This window comes from Tarenaya hassleriana, unplaced genomic scaffold, assembly GCF_000463585.1.
Source record: "Tarenaya hassleriana unplaced genomic scaffold, ASM46358v1 Cleome21, whole genome shotgun sequence".
In the NCBI taxonomy this organism is placed as follows: domain Eukaryota; kingdom Viridiplantae; phylum Streptophyta; class Magnoliopsida; order Brassicales; family Cleomaceae; genus Tarenaya; species Tarenaya hassleriana.
The window spans coordinates 1,877,028-1,901,677 of NW_010965451.1; the positions used below are offsets into that span (position 1 = coordinate 1,877,028).

General features: G+C 41.6%; 8 protein-coding genes across 9 annotated transcripts in view; 4 read left to right on the forward strand and 4 right to left on the reverse strand.

The window, feature by feature from the left end:
• Positions 1–1,902, reverse strand: part of LOC104814498 (expansin-B3-like) — a 2,343-nt gene extending 441 nt beyond the window's left edge. The window contains 5 exon segments of the mRNA XM_010542565.2: positions 1–88; positions 612–741; positions 1,125–1,226; positions 1,228–1,408; positions 1,487–1,902. The exon segment at positions 1–88 is cut by the window's left edge and continues 441 nt beyond it. Of these exon segments, the coding sequence (XP_010540867.1) occupies positions 1–88; positions 612–741; positions 1,125–1,226; positions 1,228–1,408; positions 1,487–1,637 (652 nt within the window). The 5' untranslated portion in view covers positions 1,638–1,902.
• A 474-nt stretch (positions 1,903–2,376) lies between these two features.
• LOC104814499 (tetraspanin-19) lies at positions 2,377–4,276 on the reverse strand. The gene is made up of 6 exons (XM_010542566.2): positions 3,953–4,276; positions 3,375–3,474; positions 3,193–3,273; positions 2,984–3,088; positions 2,689–2,880; positions 2,377–2,601 (listed from the first exon to the last, which is right to left on the reverse strand). The coding sequence occupies exons 1-5, from the start codon at positions 4,117–4,119 to the stop codon at positions 2,689–2,691; spliced, it is 645 nt and encodes a 214-aa protein (XP_010540868.1). The 5' UTR covers positions 4,120–4,276; the 3' UTR covers positions 2,377–2,601.
• A 183-nt stretch (positions 4,277–4,459) lies between these two features.
• Positions 4,460–6,178, forward strand: LOC104814500. Its single transcript, XM_010542567.2, has 4 exons — positions 4,460–4,763; positions 5,008–5,181; positions 5,436–5,645; positions 5,748–6,178. Exons 1-4 carry the CDS (start codon positions 4,593–4,595, stop codon positions 6,084–6,086), a joined length of 894 nt encoding a protein of 297 aa, XP_010540869.1. The 5' UTR covers positions 4,460–4,592; the 3' UTR covers positions 6,087–6,178.
• An 831-nt stretch (positions 6,179–7,009) lies between these two features.
• On the forward strand, positions 7,010–10,269 carry LOC104814501 (eukaryotic translation initiation factor 2 subunit beta-like). Of its 2 annotated transcripts, XM_010542569.2 has the most exons (11): positions 7,279–7,295; positions 7,377–7,459; positions 7,663–7,718; positions 7,915–8,023; positions 8,113–8,168; positions 8,275–8,329; positions 8,415–8,509; positions 8,643–8,788; positions 8,926–9,068; positions 9,169–9,254; positions 9,888–10,269. In XM_010542569.2, exons 3-11 carry the CDS (start codon positions 7,668–7,670, stop codon positions 9,963–9,965), a joined length of 819 nt encoding a protein of 272 aa, XP_010540871.1. In that variant the 5' UTR covers positions 7,279–7,295; positions 7,377–7,459; positions 7,663–7,667; the 3' UTR covers positions 9,966–10,269. The 2 variants fall into 2 exon arrangements, with proteins under 2 accessions (XP_010540870.1, XP_010540871.1); XM_010542568.1 differs by lacking the exons at positions 7,279–7,295; positions 7,377–7,459 and adding an exon at positions 7,010–7,110.
• A 1,077-nt stretch (positions 10,270–11,346) lies between these two features.
• LOC104814503 (early nodulin-like protein 2) lies at positions 11,347–12,255 on the forward strand. The gene is made up of 2 exons (XM_010542571.2): positions 11,347–11,575; positions 11,700–12,255. Exons 1-2 carry the CDS (start codon positions 11,404–11,406, stop codon positions 12,119–12,121), a joined length of 594 nt encoding a protein of 197 aa, XP_010540873.1. The 5' UTR covers positions 11,347–11,403; the 3' UTR covers positions 12,122–12,255.
• Positions 12,256–13,304: 1,049 nt separating this feature from the next.
• On the forward strand, positions 13,305–17,315 carry LOC104814504 (mannan endo-1,4-beta-mannosidase 2). The gene is made up of 5 exons (XM_010542572.2): positions 13,305–14,734; positions 15,076–15,273; positions 15,769–15,891; positions 16,057–16,268; positions 16,831–17,315. The coding sequence occupies exons 1-5, from the start codon at positions 14,375–14,377 to the stop codon at positions 17,222–17,224; spliced, it is 1,287 nt and encodes a 428-aa protein (XP_010540874.1). The 5' UTR covers positions 13,305–14,374; the 3' UTR covers positions 17,225–17,315.
• Positions 17,316–17,540: 225 nt separating this feature from the next.
• LOC104814505 (extensin) lies at positions 17,541–20,131 on the reverse strand. The gene is made up of 3 exons (XM_010542573.1): positions 19,784–20,131; positions 18,862–19,149; positions 17,541–18,766 (listed from the first exon to the last, which is right to left on the reverse strand). Exons 1-3 carry the CDS (start codon positions 19,937–19,939, stop codon positions 17,732–17,734), a joined length of 1,479 nt encoding a protein of 492 aa, XP_010540875.1. The 5' UTR covers positions 19,940–20,131; the 3' UTR covers positions 17,541–17,731.
• Positions 20,132–22,062: 1,931 nt separating this feature from the next.
• On the reverse strand, positions 22,063–23,200 carry LOC104814506 (GPI-anchored protein LORELEI). Its single transcript, XM_010542575.1, has 3 exons — positions 22,920–23,200; positions 22,766–22,822; positions 22,063–22,592 (listed from the first exon to the last, which is right to left on the reverse strand). The coding sequence occupies exons 1-3, from the start codon at positions 23,188–23,190 to the stop codon at positions 22,246–22,248; spliced, it is 675 nt and encodes a 224-aa protein (XP_010540877.1). The 5' UTR covers positions 23,191–23,200; the 3' UTR covers positions 22,063–22,245.
• Positions 23,201–24,650: the final 1,450 nt, after the last annotated feature.

The following is a 24,650-nucleotide window of genomic DNA, read 5'->3' on the forward strand; positions in this document are numbered from 1 at the left end:
CGGAGAATGGCCCTTTGAGAGGCCCTCCGCTCATGCACCAGTTTGCTCCCCATATGTGCTTCATCTCCACCCATTCCCTCGCACCTGCCTGCACCGCCATTCCCCATTCTCTTTAATTAATTGATTTATCAGCAAAAAAGGAACCAAGTGGAGATGGGGTGTTCTGTTCTGTTCTCTGTACTTTGCTTTTCAGTGGGTTATCCCTTTTGTTGGTCAATCAAAGATTCATGATGCCCACCAATAAAATTTTATTATTATCCTACAAAATGTTTCTTTTTTATTTTATTTTCTCATAAAATGCGTTTAAAGGAGTAGAGAACGTGGTGGAGGAGACGACAGGGAGCATGCAAAGGAATACTATCAAAAAAGAAAAGCACATCTCTCTTTAAAGGCGCGCGTGTGTAAGCCCACTTACTCTGGGTTTATGTTTTGATTCCCAAACGCTTCCGTGATATTAGGAGTTATAATATCTATCGTTAGTTTGCTTTTTTTTTTTTTACAATTAAATAAAAATCTTACGTACGTCTGTCCTGTCTTTGACTCAATAGAAAAAACTTTTTAACTTTGTTTACTCATAAAATGCAGCTGTAATAAGGACAAAGGAGACTTACTTCCCGAATGTGCATAGAGCCGATGTCACCGTCTCCATCTTCGAATTCAACGAGAAGGGATAACCAGTAATCTGTCGAGCCCTCGTTCACATGGAACGCTATGTTCTTCCCTCTGTATTTGCATGCCGTCCTGTTTAGAGACATCCGGATTGGAGTGGTCAACAGTCAAAATACGCAGCCGCAGAAAAAAATCAATTATTTTAGATACCTTTTCCTTTTTTGTTGAAAGAAAAAAGCCAATTTAAAGTAAGAAGCTCGGTTCACACCGAAAGCAATAGAGTGACTTAGACCAAAGACAGAGACCATTCATTCAGTAGACAGAATTAAGTGTTTATAAGATATATGCAAATATCTATTTTCAATCTTCCAATAGCCAAAACATCCGTCTCTTTCGTGCCGTTTTTAGCCCCAAAAAAAAACGAACATTTCTTCTTCTTCTTCTTCTTTCCTTTATATATAGGGAACCTGACTGATGTAAATATTAATATAAAGACGAAAAGAGGAAGGGTGTACCGGCGGTAGACGACAGGGATCTCGCCGCGGTTGCGGAGGGGACCGGCCTCGCCGGAGATGGCGAGGCGGCCGAAGGCGGCACCGCTGAGGTCGAAGTGGGTGTGGCCGCTCGTCGGTGACAATGACAGTGGCGGCTCTTCTCGAGCAGATGGACTTGTCGAGGCAACGGACCTTGTAGCAGGCACCGCATCCTTCGCCGGCTTTGAAGAGCACCGGACTCACCGCTCCTACTCTCGCCCTGAATGGCTTCACGTCCACCAGCGACCCGTACCCACACGCCCCTCCTGCTCCACATCCGAATATTTCCCAGTCATTCTCACAGATTTTTACTGAAAAATGAAAATTCGGAGTTGGTGTGTTACCGTCGCTGCCGTCGCCGTCGGGGCTGCCGTACCAGGTCGCGGTGGCTGGCAACCAATGGGAGTCCGTCACGTGGCTCTTAGCCAGCGCCGATGTGGACGGGCAGCCAAGTAGCACCCACAATGTAGCCAGGATGACCGGACGGAGCTGCATTTTCAGCCGCTTGTCGCTTCCCGCAGAAACCCAGTAATAGGAAGCAGAGGGAGAAGTGGGCTTCTTCGACTGCCGACAGTGAGAGAGTGTCTGCTTTGTCAGTCTTGTTTTATAGAAGGAGAGACTTGTGTTCCCGGTTTTACCCCTCAGTTCTCATTTTATTTGCGGAGAGTGCCATTTCTCGTAGGTCCCACCGACAGTTAAGCCGTCGATTTCGCACGATCGTAGGGGTGTTCCCGTAATTGTGCTATTCGACCGTTGAGCTCTGCGGCAGATCCTTGCGGAAGGTGGAAAAGAATCTGTTGAATAATATTGTTGACAAAAATACCTCACTTCCCAACAAAAAAAATATTAATTATAGTTTTTTGTTAAAATATTAATTATCGTTTGTTTTTTCTCTAGTAATAATATGTAATATCGGTACGATTATTATCATGAAATAATACATGATACAGTCTCGTAATTTGTAAATGAAGATATAAAATAATGATTACACCAAAAAGTGGAATATATGGCGCACATGGCATAAATCATAACGGTCACGGAGCTTCGTATCTGATAACGGAAACCCACCCCTCAGATGGAAATCAACCAAAATCAGTCTATTCGTATGGGGTCGTATATTTTTGTATTAAAAAAAATAAAAGTGGATCCATGATTTTGGCATATTCAACGTCACACAGCACATGACTATGCACGATCCTTGTTTGGATTAGATGAATTTTCAAACGATGTCGCATTCTCAAAGTTGATATTTGTAGCGTCAATTACGTTTCAATTCTACAAAGTATGATTATACACGTATGGTGGTGTCGGCGAACCGAAATCAAATAAATATATAAAGACGTGGCTAATATCAATTATCAAATATTTCTACCATATCACAAAGATCACGATCGAGAATCTTAACAGTCCACACCAACCAAGCATATGCCCTTTTTCACGTTCCCTATAAGATAATCATCTACAAAAAAAAAAGGGACACGTGGGTTATACTAATACCCATTTTTTTCAACTCAAGTAAAAGGAATCAGGCAGCTTTTATGTGTACCTAATGGTCATTTATCCTTATGGTCCAGGCTCCAGCTTTAGCCCCGTAAACTGGTTCCCCGACTACGTACGGCGGCGGGTGACGACCATCCTGGAGGAGCGCAACGCTGCTACCATCATATTCATCGTCGCTTTCATATCGCTGATGCGGCCCAAGAGCTTTGAGCAACATCGCCAGCAAAACTGTTAGACCCTGACAACAACACCCAAAACCAAATCCCGTAATACTCTAATATAGGAGGCCTGCATTGTCTGGGTATACTACCGAGAGAAAACAGGGAACAAGGATGAGATACCTGGACACAGACAACAGATAGACCTATCCATTTGCAGATCTCAAAATTCGACTCTATGAACTCTGTCAACTGGTGGAAAGCACCGCTAGGATCCTCCGGGAAGTCCTGGATAAATTTTGGATGAGAATGAGATCAGCTTCCTCGACATTAGTATTGCATATTCTGATAAGCTTCCAAGATTCATCAAAGGATTAATGCTAGCAATATACCTCCTTCCATTCACGGTTTAGAAAGATATCGGCGACCACTCCACCTTCGAGCATCAGAAGCAAGAAGATGAATCCCATATACTGAACCCAATAGAGTAAAACAACGTCAAGGGAGCTCATCAATAATTTATTCAGTTGCTAGAGTCATTTTGTAAAACCACAGTGTACAAAACGAAGCATACCAAGTAAAGGCAACATCCATTCACGGTTTCAGCAGCTATGTGGCCTGCACAAGTGATAACGCAGAGAGAAGCCCCGAGACCAAGAAAAACATAAATGAACCTGCAGTTGGTAAGTATAGATGCGTTTAGCATTTTCAACAGCAGCGAGACGATGATACGAATAAAGATCTTCATAGAGGGATTCGTCGACTCTGTTGCAAAGGTTTTCAACAATGAGAATCGCTCTCCCCTCCACTCTCGAACCATCACACTTTCCCTCACCCATATATCAAGCAGAAGAGATCGTCCCTCTCTACAAACGTGTCATTGAATTGCCATGGATTTTGAAGACACTCGCACAAAGGTTCTAACAATACCTCTCCCATAAAGCTCAAACTTCAAACTTATAATAAGACATATAATCCCCTCTACGTGTAAACAACGCGGAATTCCGATCCTCATCTTGCATGAAAAACTGAAGCAAATCCAAGACATAGAGCGTAACTAGGACGAATCGAAGCATGAAGCTGAGAGATTTTATAACCTAAACCAGAAAAAGGAACGAACTTTGTGGACGAAAAGGGGGAAAGTGAAGATACCAAGGAACTGGGTGGTCAGCATCATCGAAGGGAAGATTACCCATTTCTTCTTCCCATTTTCTGATCAGCCAAACGGCATAGAGGATGATGGCGATCCCAACCATACCCAGCAACGAATTCACCATCTTCAATATGGACTGTAAACAACTCCTCACAATTCTCGCCATCTGTTACACCCAAAACCAGGACGAACCAGAGAACCCTCTCGCAAAGGAGAAGACAAAACAAATCCTCCTTGCAGGGTTTGATTGAGGCAGAGGGAGATGAAAGAGAGTTTAATGCCCCAAACAAAACAAAACCTGTGATTCAGATTGCTTCAGATCTTTTTCCGTTCCTTCATAAAAACAGAAGAAGAGCTAACCGGGTTCGATTCTCGGTAGCCTGATTTAAAAAAATTAAACCGAAATTATACCGATCCAGAACTCAATGTCAAAAACCGACTTCATTATTTTATAAGGGATTTTTTCTATTAGTCGTGATTAACTAATAACGAACGAAGTAAATCGAAAATGCTAAAAAGCCTTTGAAAAAATTGCAAGTGATCGATTACCTTATCCATCGGACAACCTCGAAGGCCTCTCAGAACTGGTCTAATTAGGTCAGAATCAATCAAAACAATGAAGGGGAGATTTCTACGGCGATGATTGTAGCAACGTTGGCTTCCTTCACGCCGCCGGTTAAGGCTGCTGGCGAGCTTTCCCCGCGATTTTCAGAGCTTCGTGGTCTCTCCTCCATCACTCGTCCTTACAGCCTTATCTCTTCTGTCAAATGCCCATGTCTCAAAAGCCGAAGCTCACACGAAACCACGGAGGTGGGTTTCCTTCGTTTGCCTGAGCCATTGATGCTTATGTAATCTAGTGATTGTCACCAGAACCAGGTTGTTCTGAAACCCTTAAACGTTCCTACCAAGTAGTTTAGCTCTCATGGGTCTCAAAGTGGTTTAGGTTTCCATTCTACTCCCAAGCTTAAGTTTTTAACGTCTTAGAAAAATTTCCCAAATGTATTCACTGTAACAATCAAAGTTTGCTTCTTTTAAAAAAAAATACATTAAACAGCTGGAGAGCAAAGAAAGGTTCTCGGTGTTGGCATCGGGAATTCCATGGGAAGAGAGGAACATATGGAGCACATTTGGTGTTTACATGTTCTGTCTGCATATTCCTCTGAGTTTTGGAGGTTTATCCATCGTCGCCTACTTCCTTCACCAGCCGGTTCTTGATCCTCAGACCCAAGTCAGTTTGCCCTCTTTTGTTATCTTCGTCTGAGTTCATTATAGATGAGATAAACGTATGGGTCCATTCAAAAATGGAATATGGATGATCCTGTTGACCATTTCTTCTGGACAGTGCTATTCGGTTGATTAAATAGTATCCTCTGCAGGCACTTATTTCTGAGATACACTTGGCTTTGCAAATAGTCTGTGGAATCCAGTTGTTATTTTTACTCAATGTTCTGTCCTTGTCCCTTTTTGTCACATGAACTCTAGGTGTTGTCTCTTCTTCTTCTGCAAATGGTGGAACTTGCAGTGACTGTGTTTCTGCTGAGGAATACTGCAAAGTCACATATCGACTTTCTCAAGGGTTGCGATTCAGGGAAAGAAAGAAACTGGTTTCTTGGCTCTGCACTGGGTTTCGGCTTTCTCCTCAGTCTTGTCTTCATCACATCGATTGTAGTAGACAAATTGCTCGGCTCTGAGGTGAGCAATGACACTTTAAGGTTAAGCCTCACGGGAATCCTCAAATTTGTCGATTCAAGTTATAATCTTTGAATAACTCAGATATATATAAAACAAATTCAGGCTGCAAACAACATGGAGGTGAAGAAGATAGTTGAAGAAGGGGAGGTGGTATCAAGAAGCGCATGTTTTGCTCTCTACTGCGTAGTGGCGCCAGCGCTTGAAGAAATCGTATACAGAAGGTTTCTGCTGACGTCATTGTCGTCGGCTATGAGTTGGGAGAAGGGTCTTCTCACGAGCTCCCTAATATTCGCCGGAGCTCACTTTTCAGGGGAGAATTTCGTGCAGCTGTTCGCGGTGGGATGCGTGCTGGGGTGTTGCTACAGCTGGACCGGAAACTTGGCCTCCTCACTCCTCCTCCATTCCCTGTACAATGCCTTCACCTTGTTGGCCTTGCAATAAAACAAAAAAGTGGTTTTGCATCACTAATTTATATGGTAAGGCTGTCTTCGCTGTTAGTGGGGCGGGGTAATAAATAAATTCGCCATCCTCCAGTGAATTCCAGCTGGCACTTTCCCGCAATCAACGTTCCTTAACCAATCACGAGGCTCATCGACGGTCCTAACCTCGCCACGTCGACACCCGCAGCCATTGGATCCCCTCTGGCCACTCTAAGACGAGTTATATATATATATTCCCGGCCGAGACATTAAATAAGACGAGAAGAAGGAAGAAGCGTCTAGAATTTGAGGGAGAGGGAAGAAGAGGAAAAAGATGGCGGGGTTGGAGAAGCAGGTGAAGGAGAGAGCGAAGGAGCTCAAGGTTCTGTGGAAGAAAGGCTTCAAAATCGTCGGAGATTCCTGCAAGAAGGGTTGGAAAAAAGTCAAGAACCTCCGTCGCTGATTTCTGTCTTTTCTTTTTTGAGATATACATGTTGTTCTTCTTTTCATACTCTTTTCTGTTTCTACCATAATCCAATTCCTTCTTTCCATGACTGCTTTCTAATGTTTTTCTCTTCTCTCATCTATCCTAATATTTAAATCAAATATTTTTTTTAATTCTATGAATTTTAATTTTCCAAATTCGATAAACCCAAATAACTAAAACGCTCTAAACTATATCGGTTCTCTTTTTTTTTTTAAAAGTTCATTTGACCACGGGAGCCAATGTGATAGCAGAAAATAACACACGGAGGGGGAATATTAAGGTTAAAATAATAAAACCAACCAGGCGAAGAATGATATCTTATCTTTAGCCAAAAAGCATACAACAACTTTCATACGAGTACGTCCTTATTGGGCCAATTTTATTGGTATTACACTTACAAAATAGGCCCAACAGCACAGCCCACATTATGAATTTATGGGCCCTTGAGCCTCTCCACCCGTGTTGTGTGCGCCTCAGTTCGAGTCCTGTCGTGTGTGTTCAATCAATCGACTTAGGGAGGGTTTCCCGTTCTCTCTCGATCGTCTCTCCCTGCCATCAGGTATCGCCTCTCGTCTCCCTCTGCAGCGACCTAAACCTCCTCCTCTCATCCTTCTTCTATTGTGTTTTCTTTGTCTTTTTTTTTCGCAGCGGCGGAAAATCATTTCAACCATTATAGACCATCCTAATCATATGAAATCGCAGATTCTGTTTTGATTTTTTGAGATCCTCTTTGAGATTTAGGAGGTGGTTATTGACAAAAGATCATATTAGATTTATGAGGTGCTGTGCTCTTCTGTTGAAACTTAGTTTGATTGTTTGTTTTAGTTGATATGTGTCGGAGGACATCTTGATATCTCGCGCTATCATCATTACCAAGAAGAAGACGACAAGTAGCTTTGTTTATTCATGTAAACTATTTCTTCCAAATCTCTGCGATCTTTTCCGCTGCTCTTTATTTGGGTTTTTTTTTAGCGATATAGAATTACGTTTGGGTTCTGGGGATTTGTTTGGCTGATTCTTGATGGTGATTTGTTTATGTGATGATATACTGTTCCACTACATTTTTGTATCCGTTATCAGGTACTTATAGCTTAGCTTCTGTTCCTTGCAGTTATCATGGCCGAAGAACCTAATGACATGAAGGACGAAGTGAGGGAAGAGCCTGAAGTAAGTTTGGTTTTTCAGTTTTATAGTCCATATGGGTACGTTTCTGTGGTAGTTTATATAAATAGATAACTCGCCAGGCACTTTCTCATCTACTTGTTCAAGTTTTGTTTCAACTTGATAGACCAGTAGTGGGTATGTGGTGATCAATCGTACTATGGTTCACTTGGTTTATTGATGAATTTTGTTTTACGTCTAGATTACGGCCTTTGACCCAACAAAGAAGAAGAAGAAGAAGAAAGTGGTGATTCAGGACACTCTTGACGACTCGACAGAGTTGCCAGCAGAGAAAGCTGATTCATTGCCAGGTCCATATGCCTTTATGTATCGGTTATGCAATTTGTTGAAGAATGCTCTGTGGCTGTATTGGGTTTAATCTCTCTAACTTTGGCTGCAGCCAGTGATGGTCTTGAAAGCACATTTACTGGTATGAAGAAGAAGAAAAAGAAGCCTGTGAGTTTTGTTTCACTTTTAATGCGCACTAGATTATCAAATATCCGTACTTGAATGGTTATGATTCCTGGAATGATGCCTTACAAATGTCTGCTTTGGTGCTCAGGTTGAACCAAGCTCTTTGAATGAGGAATGTGGAGAGGCCGGAGAAGATATAGATGGTGCAACCAAACACTCTCTGTGCTGAATTCCGTATATTTTTTATGCCATGTGCGTTTAATGGATCTTATTGACAATGTCTTGCAGACCTTGGTAACGATGAGGAAGAGGGCGATGGAATAGTCCTCCAGCAGCAGCGTTACCCCTGGGAAGGAAGTGATCGTGATTACGAGTATGAGGAGGTGAATATGTAGAAATCATATTCAGCACTGTTGATCAATATCTTCCTTTTCTCGGAGTGGCAACATCTTGTTTTATTGTCGCCCTTCTATTGTTCCCTATTCTTGATTTTTCTTATTTGTACTATTCATGCAGCTGCTTGGCAGGGTTTTTAACATTCTTCGTGAGAATAACCCTGAGCTTGCAGGAGATAGGCGTCGTACTGTTATGAGGCCTCCTCAAGTTCTTCGGGAGGGTACAAAGAAAACCGTATTTGTAAATTTCATGGACCTTTGCAAGACGTAAGACCGGCCTATGTTCCTCTGTAAACTTTGTTTTTTCCTTAAACAATTGCGACTACTTGTTATTGGCACGTAAGTTGTATGACGAATTCTAATGAATGTGTGACATGCTCTATTGACCTCCAAAACACTAATAGGATGCATCGCCAACCGGATCATGTCATGGCTTTCTTGCTTGCTGAACTGGGTACTAGTGGTTCACTCGATGGACAGCAAAGGTTGGTCGTCAAGGGAAGGTTTGCCCCCAAGAACTTTGAAGGGATTTTGCGACGATATGTCAGTAAGTATCTTCTCTCTTAGATTAGTCTCAAATTATGTGTTCTCTTTTGACGAGAAGGATTTCTTATCACGTACTTGGTTCTTTTTTCTGATGCTTTCAGATGAGTACGTCATTTGCCTTGGTTGCAAGAGTCCGGACACACTTCTTTCTAAGGAGAATCGACTTTTCTTTCTCAGATGTGAGAAGGTAAAACTCCATGCGTCTTCCACCTTTTTCATGTTTGTTTACCTTTCTACGGAGAAATCTCAGGAGGCCTATGATGGTTGCAAATTTGCCTACATTGTCTGATTGATTAATGATGATACAAAATATTTTAACTGAGGCCTACATGTGTATGTTTGGTCATTGTGTTTTCTGTATGCATGAAAAAGAGAACCTTGCGTTTTGTTCATCAATTTTGTTTCGTTAGATGGGTGGTGATGATTGAAAAGTTAGTTGCCTACATTGTTTGATATTTAGCAGTGAAATAAATATCTTAAATAATTCTGCCTATGGTTCATTGTACCATAGGCAGGGCCAAGGACGATTAAGAGATTGCTTACGCTGTGTGATAAACTAGTGATAGTGATGCAAAAGCTTATTCCGAGGCCCACAATCTTCTTTCCTTGGTAATCCATTTTTCTACTGGTGTGGCAAGACATTTGATTTTTTTTGTACAAAAGAAGCTGGTGGTTATATCTGATTTTTTTTTTGTGCTTTGTTGCATTTGGGGAAGGGTGGATACCATTTTGCATCCTCTCCTCATGAAAGAACACCCATTTCCTAATGTCTTTTGGTTGTAAGCGAATATCAAAACAAAGGGGTTGTGTGATATTGCAGTGTGGATCAGGACGATCGGTGGCGCCGATCAAAGCTGGTTTTGTTGCTCGTGTGGGTCGGAGGACTGGCAAAACATAAGCTTCCCCTTGCTGTAATAACACTGGAGTTTTGTTGTTAGTCTCGTCTTGTATGTGGTTGTTGCTTATCCAAGTTTTCATGACAAATTATGCTGAAGAGACTATATGGGTTGGTAGGTACCCCTAGACCTCGAGCAAATTACAAACTTTACGGGTTCGGATAATCCCACTGGTTGGTTCTTTATTTCTTTATCAGATGTCTTTTGATGTAAATGATTCAAGGTTGCCTTTTGAACTTTGTGGATTGCCCATGAGTAAAGTTTGCACATTATGATGTAAGAAGACATTATATGTGTTATGGAGTATGAATGGCCCAACATATGTTTTTTTTTTCCGTTAAATAACCATTGTGTTTTTTTTTTTTGGTAAGATGTGAAAAAATTAATGTGTCAAATTAAGCTGTACCATTTACAACAAAAGAAGAAGAAGACAAAAACAGGATACAACTGAGATGAGCCGTGAAGCAAATGAGATTTACGCGATTCATTGGGAGAAATATTCTATTAGAATATATATGTAGTTAAAAAAAAATCAGATTTCTAGAGAATAGAAGGCAGATTGAAGAGGAAACAAATAGAGAGATTAAACTCTTCCTCTATTTTAAGATAAATGATCGTTTTTAGGGTTTCAAAGTTTCAAAGAACCACCCTACAGATCTTAGAAATAAAAATGAAAGAGGGAGAAAGAGTATAGACAAGAAAATGAAGACTAAAAACTGAAGAATATGGAAAGAAACTCGAATCTGGAAAAAAAAAATGGAGGAACAAAGAGAAGATGAAAGATGAGGAATTTTATCAAACAGTTGGTGAGCAATATCACCATCATCGTCGTCATCCTCTTCTCTATCTTGTTCCATTTTGAAATTTCAAAATCAAGAGAAAAATGAATTCAAATCAGAAAACAAACAAGAACAAAGAAGAAGAAATTAGCGGAAAAAAAAGAGAATCTCAAAGGCCTGATACCATTTTGATATTTCAGAGTTTGAGAGAGATTTTGGGAAAATGTTTTCTTGTATTGTTCATTCATCATAGGTTCCTTAAATACAAATAGTAGAATAGAGAGAAACCCTAACCAAACTAAACCAAAACAAATTAAACCAAATTAACATTTAACTACATATATATTCTAACCATATATACTTGCTAACTAAAGCAGCATCGATTCAATGACCATAAATAAATGAACTCATATGTTTGAGTAAAAGAGGATCCAAAGACTCCAAAAACACCCGACCGTTAAATCGATTGCATGTTGCAACGTGTAAAGGAAAGCACGAGAGCGACGAACGAGCAAAAGCAACAACCAAATCGAAACGGCTCTGTGTTGCTCAACATGCAGCCAAGTTCTCCCAACGGCTATGTTATTTTTCACTGTATATATACACAGGCACACACACAATTGCACTCACCATACACACACAGAAGTTAGGGTAATTGGAGATGGGTTTGGTGGGGCTTTGGGTGAGCTTTGGAATAATATGGGTTGGGTTGGTGGGGGTATCAAGTGGGTATAAGTTCTACGTTGGAGGCGGAGATGGGTGGGTCATTAGCCCTTCCGAGGATTATACGCACTGGTCTCACAGAAATAGGTTCCAAGTCAATGACACCCTCTGTGAGTCCTTATACCATTTTTAAATCGTTTTTATATATAGTTCATCGTAGTCACTTTTCTTCTAATGCATTTACCGTACACATGCATGCATCGAATCTAAGAATATAGACACACGAACTTGCAGATTTTAGGTACAAGAAGGGAAGCGACTCAGTGATGATGGTGAAGGAAGAAGATTACAACACATGCAACACAAAAAACCCTATAAGCTCCCTGAACGACGGCGACTCGGTGGTCGTGCTTGGAAGGTCAGGGCCTTTCTTCTTCGTCAGCGGCAACTCCGGCAACTGCTTCCGTGGCCAAAAACTCGCCCTTGTGGTCATGTCGGCCCACCACCATCGCCGGCACTCTCCCTCTCCCTCTCCCTCGCCCTCTCCGTCACCGTCTGCGGTGGTACTTGTGCCGGCGATTTCCCCTTCGGGTTCGGAAGTTGCAGCCCCGGCGCCGGCGCCGGCGCCTATCTCTGCTCGCAATTCGGGTTCGGTTCGTTCTCTGGTTAATAGTTGTTTTGGGTTGTTTGTGTTAATCATAAGTTCAATGGTTTAGGGATTCTTAATTTATCGTATCTGCATCTGCAACTTTTTTATTCCCTTTGCTAAACCTACAACTATAACGTATGTTTTATGCTCTCGTTTTATCGGTTATTAATTATAAATTAGCATTCTATGTTGGAATTGATATTTGTCATCGATTATCATAATGTAGCTTAAAGTTAATGCATTCTCTTTTGGCGAATGAATCATTTTCATGTATGGATGATATGAGCCGTAGGATAATGCGGAATTGAATTGTAGCGCTAGGTCGGCTCCTAGAAAAGGGCCTCTTCTCTCCAGTGGGTAAACATGTAAATGGGCTCTAAGGCCCATCAGGCCTGTTATTCCGTCCACGATGAAATCGATGGGAATGACATGATCGACAGAATCTCGTCATAAATGATTCAATTCAAAGAATGAGTTGCAAAGTCGCATCTAACATCTATTTCTACATCTTCAAGAAATCATTATGCTTTTTCACGTGTGATCTGTTTGCACCCTTTTAACTAGTTATTATAAGAAAAGCCCCCCCTTTTTTTTTATGTATTATGAATGTCAATTATTGCTGCAATCAGCAGTGCAATCCAGCTTTTTTTTTTCTATTTTTTTAATTGGCCGGAATAATGCAGCTAATGATTCTTGAAATAACGCCGACAATATTTATGTCAGTGTTACGTATTCATGGTTCGCCTGCCCCCACGACATCTGCTGCTGCAATAGTAATCAACAGTTTGTTTATTCGTTTTTAATAGGGCTGGACGTTTCGGTTCGGTTCTTCGGAAAAATGGTATTTTTTTCGACTCGAAACCGTTCTTGATTCCCGAACGGTACCATTTTTAGATAACCGAATTTTTCCGGAACTGAACCGAACCGAACTTTAAAAATCCCGAAAAACCGAATATTTTTAAAGGAAATATATCATTTTTTTAATAAAATCCGGAACGGAACCGAACCGAACCGATACCGAATATAATATAAGAACCGATTGATACCTATTTTTGTAAAATCGAAAAAACCGAACCGATCTATTCCCGTTCCGAACCCGAACCGTTTCCCGCCCACCCCTAGTTTTTAGCAGTGAAGATGTCATATAACGAAGGTAATCCACATGCGGAGTTTCCAAGAATAGAATAGGCCCCACTTGATATTAAATGACTTTCTTAACAACTGAAAGGGGCAAGAAGATCTACGGGAGATCTACACACCGATCACATTTTTTGATAACAGATCTGCTGAAAAGGAATGATATTTCCCAGAGCGGAAGTAACAGAAGAGGAAGAAAACTTTCAAGAAACCCAAGAAGCTCCATGCCGTGTGATCCGTCGCCGTTTGAATCCGCGGCACTTGTTATCTCTTCCGGACAAAGATTTCGGTGCGTAATAAAACAACACGGAACGACTTGCCCCACTTGTCACATTCTAGATCCATCCGCTATCTACAGCTTTGACAGACAAAACGTAGTTTTATGATGTAAATCATCTCACTTTAATGTTAGATTTGAAACAAGATCTCGAAATATCTGACCAGCCTTAGATTCCATCAACAAGAACAGAAAGAAAATAAAAACGGCAAAACAATACGTGTGCAGAAAAAAATACGCGTATTTCTATGAAATTATATTACTTTTTTAGAAGTATATCAGAGACAGATCTGGTGTTCAAGTAAAGAGGTTTTATGCTTTATGATTGATACCAACATTTCACCACAAAGCTCCCAAATTTGTCGCCACTGTCAGAAAGGGCGAGAAGAGTAACTGTTAGGTTACTCCGACCTTGTCTTTGTTTTCCGCATAAAGCTGTATTTCCTTCGCCATTTCCATAGATCGATTCGTGGATGACAGAGCTTCGATTCTTGTTTTGGCGTTCCATTCCTTCTTCTTCTTGAACGGAGTTGGGAGTGTTCGTCCGCTGAGAGGGATCCGAGTGTTTTTCCCCCTTTGTTGGGATTTGGCTTGGAGGTTATTTTCCACATTGCTTCCATAAAAGGGTTCCAATTTTCCCGGAGTTTCTGCTCACATTCTTTGGAAGTGGGAAAATTTTCAGCTTGGTCTCGTCGATTCACATCCAGAGTTTCCTGCTGCATTTGGTGGAAGGCGCGTAAATTTCCATCCGGGCGTCCATAAAAGCGTATTCCGCTGGAGGTGAAAATTTTTCCATCCGGGCGAGACTCGCTGAACAGAGCCGAGAAATTACAGAGGAAATCCAGAGGAACTTCAGAGATTCGGACGATTCTGAAGTCCCCGAAGCTATTCTCAGGTAGAACAAGCATGGCGCCCGCGGGAAATGGGCCCGTATACCCGATTCTAGGTTTTCTGGTGTGCGCCATTTTCATCTACATGTCTTTTGGGGATTTATGGTTGGATTACAAGGTGGAACCGGAGTTAGGTTTCGTTAAGCGGAACGGGACTCAGTTCGTGGTGGATGATAAGGTTTTATATGTGAATGGATGGAATTCGTATTGGTTCATGGACCATGCTGTGAATGACCACAGCAGATACCGTGTGGGTGACATGCTCGAAGCCGGCGCCAAGATGGGTCTTACAGTGTGTAGAACATGGGCCTTCAACGATGGAGGCTACAATGCTCTGCAAATGTCACCCGGCCGATTCGACGAGCGCGTCTTCAAGGTACATCTCTCTCTGCATTTGTTTGTCATTTTCTTCTTCACTAGTTTTGGATCTGTTGTTTCTGCTTGTGATTAATTCCTTATTTAAGTTTGCTGGATTTGGAGGACTTTGCATCTGTTTTGCTCTCTGTGGTCTATGTGATTCTAGATAAAGACAAAAAAAAAAAAACCCACTTATCATTTTAGTCCTTTCCAAAACTAGTGTTACTTGTTTGGGCTGCTGTCTGAATTTTTTTTCAGTGCAGAAAACATTTAGCCTCAATCTCTGTGACAAAGTTTAAACTGATCTCTAAATTGATTTATTGTCCTGTTATTGTAACACAATCTATGAAATGTGGGCAGGCATTAGATCATGTAATTGCCGAAGCGAGAAAGCACGGTGTTAGGTTGCTTCTTAGCTTGGTCAATAACTTGCAAGCATATGGAGGCAAGACTCAATATGTCAACTGGGCATGGCAAGAAGGTCTTGGCCTGAGCTCATCTAACGATTCTTTCTTCTTCGACCCGACTATCCGTAGATACTTCAAGAATTATCTGACGGTACAGTTTTTACCTGGTTTCATTAACTTCTATCCTGGTCTGTTCTTGTTTTGCATATGAATTTAGCGCAGTGGATACATATCTGAAAAGTATCAGTATTAGAAGTGAAAGAGATGCCATGACATCACAATCTTTAACAGTTTCTTCGGTTGAGAAGCGACTATGTAAAATGCAGATAAACATTTTTTAATCGTAAGTTTATTGCTTCAGAATTGAGAGGGGACAATATATGAACTGTCTGCTTCGAAAGAGCCGAAACATTTTTCAATGTTAGTTTGCTGACTTCCAGCACCGAAGATAGCCAAAAAAATGTTTTCTTTTGAGGTGGTCTTCCATGTTTACAAGTAACAGTTGTAGGTGTAAAAATGATTTGGTTTCCGACGAGATGCAATTTGTCAATGCAATGATAATACATAGAGTTCCTTGTTTAGCCCATAAATTTGCGTATTTCTTTGGTTATATCAATGTTTGATTTCACTTTATTTCCGGTTCCAGACTCTGCTCACACGTAAAAACTCTGTTACTGGAATTGAGTATAGAGATGACCCCACCGTATTTGCTTGGGAGCTGATAAATGAACCTCGATGCATGTCTGATGCATCTGGAAACACCCTCCAAGTCAGTTCTCTCCACTAACTAATCCTTTGATCAGTTTCTTTGTTTTCTTGAACAATTCATTTGGTTAACTTTTTCTTGTCCAGTAACTCCTCAGTCGACAGGTTTCTTGAGCTAATATCAACCTTTTTTTTTTTTGTTTTCGGGTTGTGTTTTGTGGAATCACAGGACTGGATAGACGAAATGTCAGCATTCATAAAATCGATTGACAACAAACATCTTCTGACTGTAGGCCTGGAAGGTTTCTACGGTTCTAATAATCCAAAACGGCTGACTGTGAACCCGGAACGCTGGGCCTCTGAGCTTGGTTCAGATTTCATTCGCAACTCTGCTTCCAGAAATATCGATTTTGCATCGGTTCACATCTACCCTGATCACTGGTAAGTATCCACCCCACCAATTGGAAAAAGAATTAAAAATTGGTTGCTGTATCTTTAGGTGTGAAGGATGTCTTTCGTCAAAGATTGGAACTTTACCTCTCAGCCAGCCATATTGAGTATACCAGAGTTTTGATTTCTCAATGATTCACTGTATGTTATCCAACCTGAATTTAGCAGTTGCATTCTGGCTATATAGATACTCGGGTCACCGGAACTGAACTGTTAGCAATGGAAGGTTTAATGGCATATGTTTTTTTAGAGAGATTATTAGCTGGGAAAACTCTCTTTGTGAAACTCTATTCAATCCAAAACTTGCTGGCTAATAGTGTTAATCGGTCTTGTAGTCAATATTGAGCATCAAATCAATGTGGAACTAATTTCAAATTTTGAGTAACTTTCTTTATTCCGAGTTGTTTAGCTTCTACAGCTTTTACTTGATCTCTCTTGGGTTGAACTAAGGTTCAAAAAGCAAAAGAATTGACTCTGTCCCAATCGTGGAGTCAAATAGATGCAAATGTAGATACCCTCTTAAAGCAATCCTGTCTCTGAAAAATGTGAGCAGGTTTCACGATCAGGGTTTCGAAGACAAGCTCAAATTCGTAATGAAGTGGATGCTGTCTCACATTGAAGACGGGGACAAGGAACTGAAGAAGCCCGTCTTGTTCACGGAGTTTGGTCTGTCAAACCTAAACAAGGACTATGAGCCGTCACAAAGGGACCGGTTTTACAAGACCATCTTTGATGTGATCTACAAGTCAGCAAAGCGAAAGCGGTCAGGTGCTGGCACTTTGGTCTGGCAGTTGTTGGTAGAAGGCATGGAGGGTTTCAATGATGACTTTGGGATTGTGCCTTGGGAACGAGAATCCCTTTACAAGCTGATGATCCAACAGTCATGCCGGTTGGGTCGTGATCGGCAGGATAAGAGCTTGAAAGAATTGTGTTCTCATAGACAATGAGATGATGTGAGTTATTTGTTTGGCTGCGAGATCTCGATGTTGAAACCTATATTATATTCCATGTAGAAAGTGTGATGTTTTTACCTGTTCAGTTCAAGTGATGAGAGAAGGGGGTCGATCCGCTCCGAGTTAAACTACGGGTTGTCGAAGAACTCTACCGGCTTTATGCTTTTGGCGCGTACACGAACAAATTAAGTTTCTCCATTGTGCGTTTTACGTTTGGTGGAACGGGCACTCAGTCGCCTCCATGTCCGTAAGCAAGTATAATTTAGACTCTTGTTGATTATTTATACGAGATTAAAATGAAACGGAAGAGTATGAAAACAAAGGGGATTGGATCCGCACTAAAGGCCCAAAGCACAAGAGAGCCATTGGGCTTTAAAAGACCCAATAAAACAAGGGCCTTCTACTACACACACCCAAACCAGGGCTCTTATTCAATCGGTTCGGTCCCACAACTGCATTAATCTGTAAAGGCATCATAAACATATCAAGCATACGGTTGCATCACCATCCTCTCTGAGGTGACTGCACACTCAATCTGTCGAGCACTGCATTGAAATCGATGGGCTGCCCGCTCTCCTCCATCCTCTGAATCACAGCCATCACGTGGTCTCCTCTGAAACCCATGCTCACCAGCTTCTCTATCAACTCTCCATACGCTGAGCTTGCTCTCAAGAATTGTCGACCCCCTTGCTGAGGAGCGTACCCACCTGGAGGGAAGTGGGTCTGCTGCGGTGGTGGGTATTGCATCCTTCCCGCTTCACCACCTTCATACATGGCATACCCCGATGGTACATACCCTTCACCCGACTGGGGACTGTAGGACGTCTTCATCTGCTGAGGTGGCACTGCTGTTCTAGCCGCGGGTGGGTTGTACCCGTAAGCCTGCATTGTCTGCGGGGGAGGTCCTGAGTATGATGGTTGCATCGGCATGCTGCTAGGCTGTATTTCTATGGGTGGTCGGTTGCTTGCTGGTGCGGGTGAATATGTCGGGTAGGGTCCACTGGACTGTGGCCTCACCTGCTGCTGTGGAGGCTGCCAGATTTGCTGGTACTGAGAGAATGGCTGAGCCGAGCTGGATTGAGATGGTGCAGGCTGTGGAGACACAAACTGACCCTGTGCCGCCAGTGGTTGTGGCTGGGGAGCCGGAACCGGAACTGGAGCCGGAGCCAGAGCTGGAGCTGGAGCTGGAGCTGGAGATGGAGCTGGAGCTGGTGCGGGCAGGTTCGACAGGTGTGTGGCAGGAGGCGTGTAATACTGCTGCTGTGGTTGCATCTGTGCCTGCGGCTGTGGCTGCAGCTGTGGCTGTGGCTGTGGGGCTACTTGATGAGGCAAAGCAAGTGCAAGCTGCTGGTTATGAGTATCTGATTTTCTCTCGCATGGTTTAGAGTCTGCCACAGGAGCCTGCGTCCTCTCCTCACCAGATTGCGAGTGAGATGATGAAGGCGACTCTTTATGTCCATGTTGAAGCTTCGCTAGCTCTTTCTGAGTCTCAGCTAGCTCTTGTTTGTCTCTTAGAATCTGGACTGATCTATGCACCTACATCAGATAATTTACCTTCTTAGCGGTTATTGTTCATCTGGTTCTTTCAATCTAAACAAACAACAGTGGGGCTAAAACATTGAACAATTCACCTCTTGAAGATGTTTATCAAGTGATCTAAGCTTAACGTCCGCCTCCTGGTTTTCACGGGTCAAATCTGATCTCATTTCTCCAATGGTCTTATCAAGATTGTAGCAGTACAGTTCCAGCTGTGACAAGCGAGAGCTGATTCCCTCAAGAAAACGCATCATGTTATCTGCATATTTCTTCATCGTTCTTTCGACAGTGGCAGTGATGTCTTGACTCAGAGATTCCTCTGGGGGACTGTAAGAGCTTGAAGGGAACACAGAAGATCTGGCCATTCGGGTTTTGTTAAACTCCTGCAGACATTAAGCATGCAACACTTTCAAAAAAAATCAAATCAAATCAAATGGAAGCAAGAGACAGATTGACCGAAAGAGTCAATGAGTATTGATGTAATTCTCCAAATGCAAAAGGCTAGGTTAAGACAAGATTGATACACCCCCAACAGGGCATCGACATTTTTTTTGGACAAAACGTAGAATGGGCAACAACCTCTATTCTATCGTCAGTCAAAGTTCAGCCGGCAGCAAGATTTATTAACGAGCTGAAAAACATATGATCCTATTTCTAAAGACAAAACGGAAAACTGGTGATTTCTTCATGCCTACATGCAATTTATGGTCTGCAATGTCTGATGACTGTTAATTGAAGCAGAAGCAGGCCGGATGATTACACATTTCTAGCTGAATAAGCTCAACAGCTCAGGTAAAAAAAAATCGAAGTTCACTCCGGCTGATTGCTTTTGCAGCCACCGAGACATAACAAACAAGCAGATGATCATCCAAACAATCGGAACACCCTAAATCGCCAAAACTCCAGCCGAAATATGAAATCAGAAATTCTGCAAGTTTGTAAAATCAGCCGGAACCCTAGATCCCCAAATCGGCATACATCAACGATCGTGCAATTGAAAGATGACGGGTTGCTTACCTTATTGGGATTGGTCGCCCCGATCGCAGGATCCGAGTGAGGACCGTTAGAGGAGTCCTGGTTGCCGTAGTCTTCGTAGGAGCAGAGGATATCATCGGAACCAAAATCGAACCCTTTAGATCCAGAGTTGACCCGACCCGACGACCCAGACGCCATTGATCTGATGACTAAATCGATTGGAGAAGAGATTTAACGAAAGCAGCAAAATAAATCCGGACCTGTAGACTTGAAAGGGAAGCAAAGCTTCTTCTTCGCGAGAATCCTTGGAAATAAAATATGCGTTTGGTTCAGATAAGGATGGAGCGTGGAAGGGCGGAAGCAAACAAAACAACCAAACCGACTTTCGTAAACTTTGTTTATTCCAATTCGCACCAAAACCATTTGGATAATCATAAAATTTTGTCCCAACTGTTTGAAGGATGCATTTCACAACCCTAGTGAAACGACGTAGCTCCGGTGGCCCGTGGGGTTTCGTTGTTTGAGCATTTACGACGATGCTTCCTCTTCCAAGGCGCTCATGGGCTCTTTCGTTGGGCCTCATCTGGGGGTTTTGGGCCTCTTTCTTTTGTTGGGCCAACGCCTTTTTCAGAGATCCACAACGGGCACGTATTATATTAAATCTGGAAGGAGAAAAGAGAGAGTCAAGGCGTAGTGCGATGGATGGTTCTCTCTCTTTCAAACAAGACCTTTAACATATTATCTTTGCATAAGATAAAAAGTACACCTGCTTTTGTTGTCTTGGGTCCATATGGCTTCATGTAAACTTCATAATAAATGCACCCATAATATTAATTTTTATTTCATCTCGTCAAGTGGACAGGGAGGGGTCAGAGCCCAGAGGACCATGTCCCGATAAAGTGGATACATCTAAGCCGAACACGTGGCAAAAGATGATGGATTGCGATTGGCCACTTGGGAGATCAAATATATCTGTTTTTTTTTTCTTTTTCAAAGTACAAAAGTCCGCTTCGGGGGTGGGTCAGTGGGTGCGTCTCACCTCTACCTTACATCTTTGTTTTGGGTCATTTTCCCACATTACCCTTACCTTTGCCATTTCCCAATACAACCCCAAATATAAACTAAGTATTTTCTAGAACTTCAAAGCAACTAATATAAAAATCTAAAACTTAGATGGTTCAACATCTTTATCTTTTAATTAAAGATCACAGGTTCGAACCCTGCTTTAAGAATGGAATTATCTTTCAGTCCTAATATTTTATTATTTAGTGCGTTGATCCAGAAATAAGTGAGGATTAATCTAAATATGCAAGATTTCAAAATGTTGTTTCATAGCCGAATGTCATTCAAAATCATCTCGTGGTGTGAAAAAAAAAGCAACTAATATAAAAGTGTTTATTTTGACCAATCACGACGGACTCTAATGATATAAAAATGGTAGGGGCGTGATAATATAAAGTCGATGAGAGGAGGGCTAAATGGGAATAATGCAAATAAAATAGTCAAACGTATAATAATCTTTGGTTAATTATGATTCCCTCCCCTCCCCGTTGCATTGCATACATATATATATATATATATATATGAGCAGAGCCATCAAATAAATTAATTATACACCAATCATAAACCATGAAGAAATCTGGGATCCTCGCAGCTTCCGCCTCCGCCTCCGCCTCCGTCTCCGTCTCCGTCTCTTTTTCTTCGCCGGAACTCGCCGACGAGCCCAAATCCCACCTTTCTCATGAGGTCAATTCTTGATTCCCTTTCTGGGTTTTTTTTTATAATTGTTTTCTCGGCATCTTTATGTAGTTCAATTCCCGGGAAAACGCCTCTGAGCAACAAAAGTTCGTAAATTTGCTGAATTTATCGAATCCCTGCGTTTCTGTCGCAGCAAAGGCATGGCCTTTTTTTAAACGGAGGATGGTTGTGGAATTTTGCAGGATTTGAAGCAAGATCAGAGGAAGATGGGGTCGGAGGAGAAGTTTGCTCCGAGGTTTGATGGGTTAAGGTTCATCGAGTCGCTCGTCACTGCTCATAGATGATCATCGATTGATCGATCCTTTTTCCGATTCTGTATCTGACTCTGATTGTCCCTTTTCGTTGAGAAGCATGAAAATTACCCTCTTTAACAATTATGGGTTTCGTGTAAGAATTGGGCTCTGCTTTCCCCATGAATATGTTATGTCTTGTCCTTTTTTCGACCGTTGATGGCGGCTTCAAACCTCTATGTTTGTCCAGAAATATTCTGCATTCTACTCTGTCAAAATAGGAATATTGATCGATGGATAAACCAGAGGGGCTGTTCTCACATCAGTGAGGAATAGCGACAGATGCAGCAATGGACATAGGCATAGTTGAAGCTATGTGCCATGCCACCACAATGCAATTTTCAGAACGGTTTTAACAGGTGAAATCGTGTACATTTTGCACCCTTGGATATGTCATACAATAGACCGGCAGAAACGTTCCTACTAGTGGCGAGCAAACAAGATGAAATGAAGACATCAGAAGAAGAAGAAGAAGAGGAGGAGAAAAGAGAGGGAGAGAAGAGTGGAGGAGGAAAGGGGAATGGAGGAAGAAGAAGAGGAAGAGGTGGTGACATTGGAGCAGTCAAGACCGTCTTTGCCCTCTTTGCACATGTTGGCAAATATCCCCGGAGGGTAACGTCCGTACAGGTTGATGTAACTGAACATGGTGGTGGCGCAATCCGTCTTGTCGTCATTTATGGCTTCGGCCAATGGGCATGCGAACTCCTTGAACGCCTCGCAGCACATCCCCGCCTGGTAGTTTGGCCCTTTGCATCTGCTCGTTATCACCGTGTAGTTCTTGTTCGCAAAATCTTCTTTGCACGCTTTTCACCAATGCACAATACCATCATTTGCTTCACTAATTATATAGACACGGGGGGATTTCGAACCATGATCTTATCCATGTTTCAAAGAGGATAATATATATGATCCTATATTCTTGATTATCAGTATCAAACCATCGACATTAGATTCGGGAAAGAAATCGTGTTCTTACGCATCTTTGCCTGCAGAAGAGCTCGGCTCGTGGCTGCGTGTGTTTCCAATGCATCATCTGCGAGATTCTCAATGAATTAGAGGTACATTAAAAACAATTCGTAAAATAAAACACTTTTTTTTTCTTACTGGTGAAAAAAGAAAAAGGGAATTACGGGAGAGGGGAAGAGACAAGGCGAATCCAGACAGGATGAGAATCTGAAGGAAAGAAACCAAACAACGAGGAGAGGTCTCCATCTTGTGTTTCCTTCTTCTTCTTTCCCTTTGGTCACAATGAGCAGATTCGTGATTATTTTGTTTGTTTACTTTCTGTCTGTCTGTTTTTAGCGTTTGGAGGAGAGAAAAATGCTGCGGAAAAACATGAGGAGAGATACCTTTCTTTTTTAATAAATTATAGCTTTTTTTTCTTGTGTGTTTTCTTTTCATGACTCCAAGATAATATTGAATGAATAAATTTACCTCACCGATTTTGCTTTTTGCTTCTTTTTTTTTTATAACCAAGATGGTTCTCCGGACCCTTCGATCCGACTACATCCATCCTAGATCCAGGACCAGCCTTTGTATATGGATCATTTTAGTCTAGAAATTATATCCATTTGCACCAGTGGAATCGAACCCATGACCACCTCGTCGTTTTTAATTTCCGGAAAGATTCCATCTTTTTTTTTCTGTTTGATTCTTTATGTGCACCTTTCAACAATACAAGTTTGCATAAGGACACAGTTTGTCTCAGTAGCTGACCCTGTCGGGTTCCTTAGATTCTGGTACTGCATGCAGACCACGGTTTAGTGGTTCAACACAACAATTAAACAATGTAAACTTAGTTACATTTATGGTATACTAATAAAGTTGTCATTGATATATTACCACCACACAAAAAAAAACAAATTCAATATTGTCAAACAACGAATAACTTTTGGATCGATCAAAGCCCGTATGGATTACATTTACGGCAGAGTGAAAGAGGAGCAGTCCAAGTACCTCGCGTGCAGAAGCATTGTAATATTGAAAGAGGAGAGGGCATTGAACTAAAACTTTTTTTAATAAATGAATTTGTAATATTGAAATAACATCGCAGGTATCTCGTCATGGGCCTCTTAACCTTGACATTTGAAAAAAAACTGTTGACCCATCTCAGTGATAAATGGTTTGGTTAGGGCCGGCTCGTGGGCTTTAACATCCTACTTGGAGGGCTCGACCATTATAAATGACCTTCTTGACTCGATGCGTTGAACATAAAAAAAAATTAATGCGCATTTAACAAAATTGCAGGCGAATGATGTCACATAGTTTACATGCAACTATTTTCTGCACACATTTAAGAAAACTCGTCCACTAAAACAAGCACTACTCGTACATTAACTCCGGTTTGGATGACGGCTCACCCACAAGTTTCCACCACATGTGTCCGATTTTAAAATTGATTTTTCATGAATATCATCGATATGCATGAACCAAGTCGATCCTTTAGTTGTCCAATTTGACAAATCCCTTGACTTGGTCGAAAAAGCAAAGGCTAACCAATAATTAACCTCTCTCTCTCTCTCCGGTCACTGTCGGTTACTAAAAATTACGGGTGTCAAGCGAATCAGTTCGGATCATTTTGGCCTCAACTCATTTGCCTCGGATCGTTTTGGACTCAACTCGTTAGGCTCGTTTTCTAACGAGCCAGAAAAATTTCGGTTCTGATCGCTCGTCAGTTTTCCGATCTAAATGAACCGACTCATTGAGCCATAGATATATAATATTTTTTATTTATATTTATTTTAAATATAATTATAAATTTAAATAAATACAGAAAAATTTAATAAAACACCAATATCATTTAAATATTTTCAATTATCACCATCATAATAATTAGTATATTTATAATATCATTTAGTATA